Source organism: Capra hircus, chromosome 8, assembly GCF_001704415.2.
Source record: "Capra hircus breed San Clemente chromosome 8, ASM170441v1, whole genome shotgun sequence".
In the NCBI taxonomy this organism is placed as follows: Eukaryota; Metazoa; Chordata; class Mammalia; order Artiodactyla; family Bovidae; genus Capra; species Capra hircus.
In genome coordinates, this window is record NC_030815.1 from 61,604,953 (window position 1) to 61,618,436 (window position 13,484).

Here is a 13,484-nt window from a genome sequence, read left to right on the forward strand (position 1 = left end):
ATAAAATTTAGACAACAGGTTATATACAAAATTAAGAGAACAGTCCACTTGAAAAAAAATGAAGAAGGTAGCTGATCACCAGTGATACTGAAATCATGTTTAAGATTAACAAAGGCAAAATGCGTATACAACAGTCACATTGATTTGGTAGCAATAATGGCCTTTAATTTTCAGAAATAAACATCTTGCACTAGTCTTACCATTTACTATACTGTTGTAAGTCTGAAACGCCCAGTAGTACATAACTAGAAATCCAAACAAATCATTGAAACACAGAAACCCACGATTGAGTGCTCTACTTCAATGTCCTAGGCAACAGAGAATTATACAAGATGAGAAACACCCCTCGAACCCTCCCTTAAGGGGAGACACACAAAGTGCACATGTTGCATTTCAATTATGTCAAAAGACAGCACAGATCTGTTGGCCAGGTATATCCCTGTCCAATGATTAATACATGGCGCACCTTTTCCCCCCGATTACTTTATATTTAAAATCTTTTTATGTTGCAAGTGCCAGGTAATGGGTTAAACAGTGTCTATTCAAAAATCCACTGCATTCACTTCTACCAAAAAAAAAATATGTAAAAGATAATTAGCATTTGGAGAATTTTTAATCATAAATGGATGCTGAACTTTATCAAAAGCTTTGTTTGCATTATGTTGAGATGATCATATGGTGTTTATTCTTCAGTTTCTTAAGGTGGTTTATCACACTCATTGATTAGTGGATACTGAAAAATCTTTGCATCCCTGGGATAAAATCCGACTTGATCATGTTGTATGATCCTCTTCATATTGCTGGATTTAGTTTGCTAATATTTTATTGAGGATTTTTGCATCTTTGTTTATCAGTGATACTGGCCTGTAATTACTATGTGCATAGAATGAGTTTGAGAGTGTTCCTTCCTCTGCAATTTTTTAGAACAGTTTGAGAAGGATAGATTTTAACTCTTCCCTAAATGTTTGGTAGAATTCATCTGTGAAGCCATTTGGTCCTGGACTTCTGTTTGTGGGGAGTTTTTATTTTTAAATTTTAAAATATTTATTAATTTATTTACTTGGCTGTGCCATGTGGCTTTCAGGATCTTAGTTCCCCATCCAGGGATGGAACCTGGCCCTCAGCAGTGAAAGCAGAGTTCTAACTACTGGGTCATTAGGGAATTCCCTGTGAGGAGTTTTAAAATTACTGATTGAATTTTATTACTGATAATTGATCTGTTCGTGTTTTCTGTTTCTTCCTGGTTTAATCTTGGTTCAAGACAGTACCTTTTTAAGAATTTTTCCATTTCTTCTTCGTTGTCCTAGAAGCAAGATTATTTGGGGAATGCCTTTGAATTAATTGGGCTTTCCTGGTGGCTCAATTGGTAAAGAATCTGCCTGCAATGCAGGAGACCCAGGTTCGATCCCTGGGTCGGGAAGATCCCCTGGAGAAAGGAGTGACAACCCTCTCCAGTATTCTTGCCTGGAGAATTTCACGGACTGAGGACCCTGTGGGCTGTAGTCCATGAGGTCACAAAGAATAGGACACAACTGAATGACTAAACACTTTCACTTTCACTTTGAATTGATTAAAAATTTTGTATATGTAAATATATTTTAAAGAGAAATGTACACTAAATAGAAAGTGATGTTATTTGTAGCAAAGTAAATATTTGTCATAATTTTGAATGCTTTATGCTTAACGTGTTTCATCTGCAGTTAAGTATTCAAAATCTCCTTTGTCTCCTACTGTCTGTTACCATTTGTGTTTCCTATACAGATTCTAAAATTCGTTTTCTCTGGCATTGTTCTCTAAACACCTACCTCTGTTTCTGGTTTTCAATAAAATAATTTAACACAAGTAGATAAAATTACAACATGGTCCTCATTAACTCTAGTATCCTCTGGTTATGTAAAGTATACTTACTATTATATATTAGAATCACTGGGTTTGTACAGTAAGTTTGTAGTCCTTTTTTGGTTTGTTTTCTTGATTAGGTAACATAGCAGTTTTTTTTAATAAGAGATTAAATAAACCAGTTTTTCTTTTCTGCTTTGTAGATTTCTTGATAACCGGCTGTTTGCCACCTGTTCTGATGACACTACAATAGCCCTTTGGGATCTGAGAAAACTGAACACGAAAGTATGCACTTTACATGGTCACACTAGCTGGGTGAAGAACATCGAATATGATACTAATACAAGACTCTTAGTAACATCAGGATTTGATGGAAATGTCATTATTTGGGACACCAACAGGTTTGTGAACAGGAGACTATGTTCGGATTATGAACAACAAAAAAATGTTTTTAAAATGGTAAAAAAAAAAAACTCGGTGTTCTGTCTTAGCTCTCATGTTTCTTTAGAAGAAAGAAACTGGCTTTGGGAAAAACAATCAGAAAGTGATTCTATCTTTAGTTCCTTGCACTTAGTCATATATCGTGACTAAAACACTTGGAGAAAATTATGTAGAAAAAAGACCAAATACTTGGTACTTGAGACCAAGTACCAGATACTTAACCAAGACCAAGTTAATGATGAAAACTGGTTTATAAGATGAGTTTCCTGAATTTAAGGAAAAATTATTTTGTTTTTTCCTTGTGGAACTGAAATGTTTTCCTTTGATCCTTCAATTCTAAATCTATTTTGTAAAATTTGAAGCTTGTTTTCATGCATAAAAAGAGTAGTTTCTCAGTTAGAGTGGTACTGATGTTAGGGGAATGTTTAGAAATAATGTGTAGTGCAGTTTTAGTTGTCACTACAGGAGAAGAGAAGAGGATTTCCACTCACATTTAGTCAGCAGAGATCAGAGTTTGTAAACATCCTTCAGTGCATGGGATAGTTTGCACAGTGGACCAGTCATCCCATCTAAACTGTCACTAATGTCTGTGTTGTGAAACACTTCAATAGAATATCTCCTGATAGAGAACTGAAAGAGTTGAATTTTGGGAAATAATTATAAGTTTCTGAAATATTCCTTAGAGCTCATGTAAAACTAGGGGAATATTCTTAAAGATTTCTAGTTATGCATAGTGTTTGAGCCAAGCATAGAGCTACTGATTATCTTTAAGACAGCCTCTTGTTTAAACTTAGAACTAATTATTTTTTTAATTTAGAAGATTTTAATGTTATTAATAACCTTGACTTAGTTGGCAGATGTAGAATTCTGCTGCCAAATAGTGAGTACACCCTCTGAAGCAGAGTTTGAACATGTACAAAAATTGAGTGTGTTCTGGACTACAAAGTAAGTCTCAACCAGTATCAAAGAATTGTTATCATACAAATCTTTTCTCTGATCTCAGTATAGTTTAATTAACTACAGGTAAATTAAAATTCCAAGGTTTGGAGACTTATAAACTTACATCCTAAATAATTGATGGATCAAAGAAAAAAATCATAGTGAAGTCAAAAGATAGACTAAAAATTAATGAACTAAGCATCTTACTCAAAAAACTTGAAAAAGAAAAAAAGTAAATCTGATGAAAGTAGATATATAGAAATGATTAAGATAAAAGCAGAAATTAATGAAATAGAAAATGAAAGTACAATAAAGATTTTTTTAAAAGCTTGTTCTTCTCTGGTAAGATACATTAAGGAAAAAAGAGAGATGACACAATCCTAACAATAAGAGACAATAAAAAATACAATATAAAGTAAAATAATAAGGTCACATTTATGCCAATATACTTGAAAACTTTGATGAAACTGACAGATTACCCCAAAAAATACACCTTTGCAAAAGTGATCAAGGAAGAAATAGAAAACCGTAAATAGACATTACCAGGATATTTAACCATTATGCACTGGTTTAGCTGAAAAAGTTGTTAAAAGATTGAATTTCTTCCAAAATAACTAATAGATAGTTACTGTCATGAATCATCCTCAGGTGTCATATCCTAGCACCTCTGGGTACCCACGAACCTCTCTGGAGATACCTTCCTCAAGGTCTCTATGATCTAGTAGCTGAAGTCGCTCTTACATAGTAAACTAATTGCAGGATCCAGTTCCAGCACTGAAACTCTGGAACTCAGGATCCAATTCCAGCATCAACTCTGGCTAGTTTTCATGCAGGGTTGGTTATTTAAATATTCTAAACATCACCTCTGCTTTAACCGTTAGAGAAATGAAAAAAAAAAAGTCAATTAAAACATAGCTACTAATTAAACAGCAGCATGCCAGTTTTACAGGTGACTTCTACCAAATATTACAAGAAACAGAACATTCCAATTTTATTAAACTGTCCAGATTGCAGAAAAATGGAATTCTCCTTACCTTAGGTATGAAACTGGTATGACCTTGATACTTGAATTCAAAATGAAAGTTCAGTCTGTAATATGAATGTAGATGTGAATATTCCAAAAAAAAAGAGAGAGATCCTGTTAAGAAATTAATCAAAATAATCATGACCACTTTGGGTTTATTCTAGAAATGAAAAGATGATTTATCAGTAGAAATTCTGTTAGTATAATTTATCCCATTAATAGATTAAATAGATAAATCCTTATTCATCCTTTATGAATGATAAAATTCATCATTCATAATTAAAAGGGACATCATTACCAACCTTACAGAAATTAAAAAGATTAAAAAGGAATACGTGCTTAGTCACTCAGTTGTATCCTACTCTTTGTGACCCATTGGATTGTAGCCCACCAGGCTCTTCTGTCCATGGGATTTTCCCAGCAAGAATACTAGAGTGCATTGCCATTTCCTCCTCCAGGGGATCTTCCCAACCCAGGGACTGAACCCATGACTCCAGTGTCTCCTGCACTGTAGGTGGATTCTTCACCCGCTTAGCCATCAGGGAAGTCCCACAAAAGAACACAATGAACAACTTTATGGCAACAAATTAGACAACTTCGATAAACAAATACTGCAGAATCACAAATTATTTAAACTAACTCAAGAGCAAACAAAATCTCTAGACCTATTGACCTATATAGCAAGTAAAGAAATTGTATTGGCAATTTAAAAATCTTCCCACAATGAAAAGCTCAGACTTGTAAGTCTTCACTCATGAAGTTTGGTGAATTTTACCAGACATTTACAGAATAAATAATATCAATCTTTCACAAAGTCTTACAGAAAATAGAGAGGAAGGGAGAGCACTTACCAACTCATTTTATGAGGCTAGTATTACTCTGATACCAACCCAGACAAACATCATAAGAATAGAAAACTACAGACCAATATCCTTCTCCTGATAGTTTGATAAAAATTCTCAACAAAATATTAGCAAATCTAACCTAGCAACATATATAGGGGATTATATGTCATTTGGAATTTATTCCAGGAATATAGATAGGGTTGGTTAAACATCTAAAAATCAATTATTGTAATATATTAATAAAGGTCAAAGTCCATATATATGATCATCCAAAGGCAGAAAAAACACATGACAAAATCCAATACCCATCTGTGATAAAACTAGGAATAAGAAGGAACTTTTTCAACTTAACAAAGGACAGCTATAAAAAGCCTACAGCTCAAATCATACTCGATGCTGAAAGACTAAAAACACCCCCACTAAGACTGGGAACAAGGCAAGGATGCTTACTCTCACCACTTTTATACAACATCTTACTGGACATGCACTGAGAGTACATTCAGACAAGAAAAATAACAGGCATTTAGACTGGAAAGAAGTAAAATTATCTATATATGTATAAGATATGATCTTATATATTAAAAATCTTTAATTCACAAAACTACTAGAACTAATAAGTTTGGCAAGGTCATAAAATATATAAAATTATATTTCTGTTCATGAGCAATGAACAGTCCAAAAAAGAATGAAAAGAAAAATTCCACTCATAATAGCATCAAAAAGAATAAAATATAAGATATAAATGAATGGAGAGACCATTTCATGCTCATGGATCTCAATATCATTAAGATAGCAATTCTCTCAAATTAGTATATAGATTCAGTACAATCCCTATCAACTCTAGCTGCCTTTTTGGGGGGGAAAAATTGTCAAACCAATTCTAAAATTTGTATGGAAATATAAATAACCCAGAATAACCAAAACAATCTTCAAAAGGAAGAATGAATTTGGAAAATTCACACTTACTGATTAAAGAAATTTCTACAGAGCCATAGTAATCAAGGCAAGGTGGTACTGGCATAGGATAGATATCTAACATAAATCAAGGGAACAAAATTGAGAGTCCAGAAATCAGCCCTTATATTTATGATCAGCTGATTTTCAACAAAAGTGCTAAGGTAATTCAGTGGTTCAGGAAAGGATAATCTGTTCAACAAATGATATGAGCAACCAGATACGCACATGCAAATAGATGAATTTAGACCATTATCTCACATCACAGAAATGAATTCAACATGGATTTCAACCTGAACATAAGAGCTGAAACTATATAACTCTTAGAAGAAAACATGTGAGTGAATTTTCATATAACACCAAACTGATTTTAAAAATTGATAAAATGGACTTCATTAAAGTTAAAAAGCTTTGTACATCAAATGACACTAAGAAAGTGAAAAGAAATAGTACAGAATGGGATAGCATATTTGTAGATTACATTTACTAAAGGATTTATGTCCAGAATATATGAAGAATACTTCCAGCTCACTTACATGTATTACAAATCACCCACTTTAAAAATAGATGAGATGAGATATTTACATAGACATTTCACCAAGGGCAATATACAAATGATTAATAAGCTCCTGAATAGATGTATGACATCATTAGTCTTAAAGGAAATGCAAATTAAAACCCAAATAAGATACCACTTCATATTCAATAAGATAGTTTTAACAAAAAAGACAGCAACAAATACTGGCAAGAATATGAAGAAACCAGAATCTCACATATTGCTTGTAGGAAAATAAAATGATACAGCCATTTTAGAAAACAGTTTGGCAGCTTCTTAAAATGTTAAACACAAGAGTTGCCATATGATCCAGCAGTTCCACTTCTAGGTATCTACCCAAGAGAAATGAATACATATGTTTGCACAAAGAATTCTTACAATAGTATTATTCATAATAGCAGAAGAAAATAGAACCAGTTCAAATACTTATCAACTGGTAAAAGGATGAACAACGTGATGATATATTCATAGAATATATATTCATAGAATACTACGTGATAATGGAGAAAGTACTGTTAGGTGCTACAGTGTCGAAGATCCCCAGAAAAATTAAGTGAAAAAGCTAAACCAGAAGACAGTTTACTGTATGATTCTATTTATATGCAGTGTCAACAATAGGCAGATCTGTAGAGACAGGAAATAGTACTGGTTGCCTGTGGCTGGGAGTCAGAAAGGGAGTAACTACTAATGGGGAAGAGGGATTTTTAAAGTGATGAAAATGTTCTAAAAGTTGGGTTATATTGATGACTGCACAACTCAGTAAATTTACTTAAAAAATCATTTAATTGTACACTTAAAATGAATGAGTTTTATGGTATGAAATTATACCATGATAAAACTGTTAAAAACAATCTGTTAATTAACTAGACATAGAAGGAAACCCATTAAAAGTATGCACTAAAAACCTATAGCACATTTTTAAATGGTGAAATTTTAGAAGTTTTCTCTCTAAAATCAGGAAGGAGAACATACTTGCTGTTACTATTACTGTTCACTATTGTTTTAGTGTGGAAGGAGGCAGGGTCCTAGTTGGTGCAATAAAATAAATTAGGATTGGAATATATAAGGATTGGAAAAGAAAAAATGAAACAACATTCACAGATGATATGATTGTCTATATCAGGGGCTGGCAAACTTTCTATAAAGGACTGTGTAATAAATATTTTAGACTTTGTGTGTTCTACTGGGGCTTCCCAGGTGGCGCTGGTGGTAAAGAATCTGCCGGCCAATGTAGGAGACTTAAGAGATGTAGTTGGACCCCTAGGTTGGGAAGATCCTCTGGAGGAGGAAATGGCAACCCACTCCAGTATTCTTGCCTGGAGAATCCCATGGACAGAGCAGCCTGGTGGACTACAGCCCATGAGGTCACAAAGAGTCGGACAAATGAAGTGACTTAGCATGCATACATGTTCTGTTGTCTCTGAGCAGTCATAGATAATACATGAATGAGTGTGGCTGTGTTCCAACAAACTGTCTATATTGAAAGAGGCAATGAGAACTTCCCTGGTGGTACAGTGGATAACAATCTGCCTGCCATTGTAGGGGACACAAGTTCAATCCCTGGTCCAGGAAGATTCCACATGCCACAGAGCAGCTAAGCCTGTGCACCACACTACTGAGCCCAAGTGCCACAACTACTGAAGCCCAGCGCCTACCGCCTGTGCTCTGCAACAGTAAAAGCCACCACAATGAGAAGCCCCTGCTCGCTGCAGCTAGAGAAAGCCCATGTGCAGCAGTGAAGACCCAGTGCATCCAAAAGGAATAAATTAATTAAAAAAAAAACCGGCAGTAATCCAGATTTTGCCCATAGGCCAGTTTTTAGACACGTGGACTAGATAGAAAACCCTAGAAATTCTACTGACAGATTATTAGAATCAGAGTTAACTGTAATTTTTGATATAAGGCGAAAATATAAAAATCAATAGTGTTCCTATACATCACTTTAAATAATTTAAATTTTTTAAGTAGATAATTTTAATAATTAAAAAATTTAGCTGGGGACTTCCCTGATGGTCCAGTGGTTAAGACTCCGTGCTTCCAGCGTAAGGAGCATAGTAGGTTCAATCCCTGGTCAGGGAACTAAGATCCTGTATGCCATGTAGTGTGGCCAAATTAAATAAATAAAATACTCTTAAGAATTTTAGTTGGTACACAGGAATAAATTACAGCAGAAGATTTGTATAACCATTATGGAGGAAACTAAAATTTTATTTAAGTTATTATAAGACCTGAATAGAGTCTGTGAATGAGAAGATTCCTCTAAAATACAAATTTTAAATGAAGGGTATAAACTCGTAAGATGGGGAAACAGGAAAGAAAGCAATGACAATAAACTTTTAGAATCTGGAAAGCAGGAGGATGTGTGGCAACCATCTTAGCAACTTACTTAAACTTAATAAGTACAAGAAAGCTGAATCCGAAACTAGCAGCGGAAAACATTAAGAACTTAAGACAGTTTATACAAAATCCTCAAAAATCACAAGAACTGGCAACTCTGGGTACTCTGTAGTAGAAAGGGTAGCTAAAATAAGGATTGAAATGAAAGATACTTAAGAATTTATATCTCTTCCCTTAATCCATACTGCTGGATGATTTACCTCCTGTATGTCAGCAGAAATCTTAAATCTTATTCTCTAAAGAGGGTAAAATAGAAATTTCTCTATATTAAAGGATGCCAGACACAGTTGAAGGCTTTGAGTACCTGACCAAAATCAGGAGGACTAAATGACCATATGCACACTGAATACTTAATTCAGATATCCTGAGAATTATTTCAGCTATTGAACTAAAGATACTGACATTAGAAGTTCTTCCAAAAATGGCTTCTCCCTATTTAGTGAAGCACAAGCCTACCCTTGCACTCAGAGTTCCCAGTCACCTTTTTAGTTCCCCACTCTTAACTATGAGCAGACAGTCAAAAGATAATCAGACATTTGACAAAAGAGTCTAATATAGAGACCTAAACAAACAGGGAGATATTTTGGAAAAGTAGAGACTACATAAGGAGAAGACGACTTAAATTTTAGAAAAACTCTCAGATAAGAAAAGACATTGCATGCTTGAAGCGCTGCATGCTGACTGAAGGATGCAACAAGGAGAGAGAAACAGGAGACTTAGAAAGTATTGGTATTGTTCTACTTCTTAACATGGGTGGTGAGTTACAGATGTTCACTTTTCTCTAAACCCCACAAGTACTTTATCTATGTACTTTTCTGTAAGGATGATACATTTCACAGTTTTAAAAATAATTAACGAAAAAGGAAATAAAATGGGGAATAAAAAATATTAGGCAAGGAATAAAAATCTATCCAAAAGATCATGCAGATTTGAAATAAAGCCAAATAGAACTTAAAGAAGTAAAAAAAAAAAGTACTGTTAAAATTTATAAAAACAAGTAGCATAAACAGTTTATACAACAGATTAAGATAGATACTGAAAAATTACCCAGAAGGCAATATATGGAGATGAGGAGATAGCAAACATGAAAGAGCAGTTATGAGACAGGAGTCTCATGGGAATGTTTCAAGTATCTATTTAGAACTCCAAAAGAATTTAGAAATAGGTGAGAGGCAACATTGGAATAATGACAGAAAATCTTCCAGAATATATGAACAATCTGAATCTTAAGACTTAGAAAGTCAAACGATTCTCAGTGAAGATCAATAATAGGAAATCAACATTTATAAACATCAGAGTGAAACTGCAATACTCCAAAGACAAGGGAAGATTAGTCAAAGGGAAAAAAAGTATCCAAAGTAACAATTCAACTGATAACAGACTTTAACAACAATGGAAGCCAGAACTCAATGAAATATTATCCTATTTAAAAAGAAATAACTATCAACCCTTATAGGCTCAGCTGAACCTTTAATCAAAAAGAATGAAATAAAGATTTTCAGAGCAATAAAAAGTGAGAGTTTTCCTCAACAAAGTTTTACTTAATATACATGAGAAAGAGAATAATTTTTTTAAAAAAAGTTAAAGAGATGGAAGAAGGAATGGGGAGCAAAAATTTTTCATCTGTATAAGTCTGAGTATACATTGAGTGTAAATTCTAGTTGGAAGGGCAAAAATACGACTGTCACTGAATGTTTATGATAACTAGGTTTTGTTGGTTTGATTTCTTCTGCAGGTGTACAGAAGATGGATGTCCACATAAGAAATTCTTTCACACACGTTTTCTCATGCGGATGAGATTAACACCAGATTGTTCCAAAATGTTGATCTCAACGTCCTCCGGATATCTCTTGATTTTGCATGATCTTGACTTAACCAAGTCTTTAGAAGTAGGCAGCTATCCCATTTTGAGGGCAAGAAGAACAACATCAAGTTCAGGTACACTTTCCTTTTTTGATTAAAAGAAAAGAGTTTTCTAAATAATCTCAGACATGGAGATGGTATATGTTTCTATTTTGAGAATGATAACAGGAAGAAGAGAAGAAAATTAAAAGACATTCTTTGGAAAGCTCAGTGAGAGCTTTTTTCCCAAAGTATCTTTGATGTAGTATTAGTTTGTACCTCACAAATGATCTAGGAAGAATAACTTCAAACTCTTAAAAAAAAAATTTAGCCCTCTGCTAGCCAGAAAATCTTCATCAGTGTTTGTAAATCATCATTATCTCAAATATTAGTGATAGCCCAAAGTACTGTCAATCTTCTTAAGTCTTTCTGATAAACTGCCATTTAAAATCAGCTTCAAATGGTTGGAATCTCTCTCTGTGCATGTGGCCACTTTTGAAGATCTTTGGGAATGCATAGGCCTCATTGTATTGCAGTTGCCTAATTTCATTGCTCAAAGTAGAAATTTAAGTTTTATCAGCTTATTTGCAAGCAAGAGATTCATTAACATGTAAGTGCAGTCCTTTTAATTTCAGAATTTGTTAGGTTAAACATTAATAATCAAGCTTAGTGAAAAGTAGTGATTTAGGAGATCTAGTTGGCATGTTTTGCTTAAAAACCAAGGTTTTCTGTCTTTTAAAGGTAATTCTGATACTTAATACCATCAAAAGAAATTAGATTAATAAGAAGTCCCCACCGATGTGTGGGGCTACAAGAAAAGTGTGACATAGAGACTGCTGTTTGGAGTAGTACATCAGACTCCCCTATCTGATATTCATTTTATTTTCTCAGATTTCAATGTTATGTTTGTATTGCATTTCAAAGATAGTATTCACATAATTTCAGTAAGCATGATAGACGTTGTTGCTATACTTTAAGGAACATCTGTTCGTGTTCTCAGTAATGGGCCTGTTGTTTGGATGTTATTCTAACGTAAAACAACAGATTGAGCAGCTCAGTTTTCATTCATGCTGAATTTTCTTATTCCATTTCACTATGGAAATAATGGGGAACCTAAGATGTTGGAGAAGGAAATGGCAACCCACTCCAGTATTCTTGCCTGGAAAATCCCATGGATGGAGGAGCCTGGTAGGCTACAATCCATGGGGTCGCGAAGAGTCAGACACGACTGAGCGACTTCACTTTCACTTTTCAAGATGTTCCTGTGTTTATTTGGTTTTTCATTTTTATTTCACTTAAGGAAGTCATTGGTGTAAACAGTTTTAGAAAGGGACTAAGCCTTGGAATGGATAGGACATTCCAAAGAAACATCTTGCCTACCTCAATCTTAGTTATTTATAGACCACTTTTAGGTGGGTATATACTGGCCATGCTTCAGATGAACTTTAAAAATATGATTCAAGTAGATTATTTAAAGGTTGAGACACTACCAGAATTCACTGTTGGAACGTTTTGTATTTTCAAGATCTTACCACTTTGTCAAGTTCGTCTGGTCCTAGAGTTTCTGGTTCACCTTGTCATCACAGTGATTCTAATTCATCTTCTGAGAAACACATGTCACGCACCTCACAAAGAGAAGGTAGGTTAAAAGTTAGATTTCATAATCTTGAATAGAGATGCTAAAATAGCTTTCTTTGGTTTGATTTTAATCTTTAAAAATAAAAGCCAATAGAGATGAGGTTATTCCTTGCCCCTCAATAATCATTTTCAAAAAGCTAACCAGGGAATTCCGTGGTCGTTCAATGGTTAAGAGTCTGCACTTCCACTGCAGGGGGCACGGGTTTCATCCCTCGTCAAGGAACTAAGATCCCATATGTCCCTCATTGTGGCCAAAAATCAAACAAAACCCCACAAAGCTAACCAGAGTCTCTAGGTTGAATATCATGGGCTTAAATTTTTTTTGGAATTTGAATTTTGGTTTTACTTCCTGGATTTAAGTTTGGTCCAGTTTGGAGAGGGAATAGTTGGGAAATACAGACTCCAATTAAGATTGTTACAGAAATTAAATGAGAGAGTGCATCATGCAAAATGTTGGGCTGGATGAATCACAAGCTGGAATCAGGATTGCTCAGATATCAACAGCCTCAGATATGTAGATGATACCACCCTGATGGCAGAAATTGAAGAGGAACTAAAGAGCCTCTTGATGAAGGTGAAAGAGGAGAGTGAAAAAACTGACTTCAAACTCAACATTCAGAAAACGAAGATCATGGCATCTGGTCCCATCAGTTAACAGCAAATAGATGGGAAAAAAATGGAAACAATGGCAGATTTTATTTTCTTGAGCTCCAAAATCACTGCAGACAAAATTAGAAGATGCTTGCTCCTTAGAATAAAAGCTGACAAACCTAGATAGCGTATTAAAAAGCAGAGACATTACTTTTCCAACAAAGGTCCATATAGTCAAAGCTATGGTTTTTCCAGTAGTGAGGTACAGATCTACAGTGATGTGAGTTGGACCATAAAGAAGATTGAGCACCAAAGAATATGCTTTCGAACTGTGGTGCTTGAGAAGACTCTTAAGTCCCTTGGACAGCAAGGAGATGAAACCAGTCAATCTTAAAGGAAATCAAGCCCAAATAGTCAC

General features: G+C 34.5%; 1 protein-coding gene across 3 annotated transcripts in view; it reads left to right on the plus strand.

The window, feature by feature from the left end:
- Positions 1-13,484, plus strand: part of DCAF10 (DDB1 and CUL4 associated factor 10) — a 63,270-nt gene that overhangs the window by 36,160 nt on the left and 13,626 nt on the right. For all 3 annotated transcript variants that reach the window (XR_001918453.1, XM_018052193.1, XM_018052192.1), the window contains exons 3-5: positions 2,043-2,240; positions 10,731-10,933; positions 12,363-12,476. Coding sequence is in view for 2 of the 3 variants with exons in the window: in XM_018052193.1 (XP_017907682.1) it covers positions 2,043-2,240; positions 10,731-10,933; positions 12,363-12,476 (515 nt within the window). In the remaining variant the exon portion in view is untranslated. The remainder of the gene's footprint in view (positions 1-2,042; positions 2,241-10,730; positions 10,934-12,362; positions 12,477-13,484) is intronic.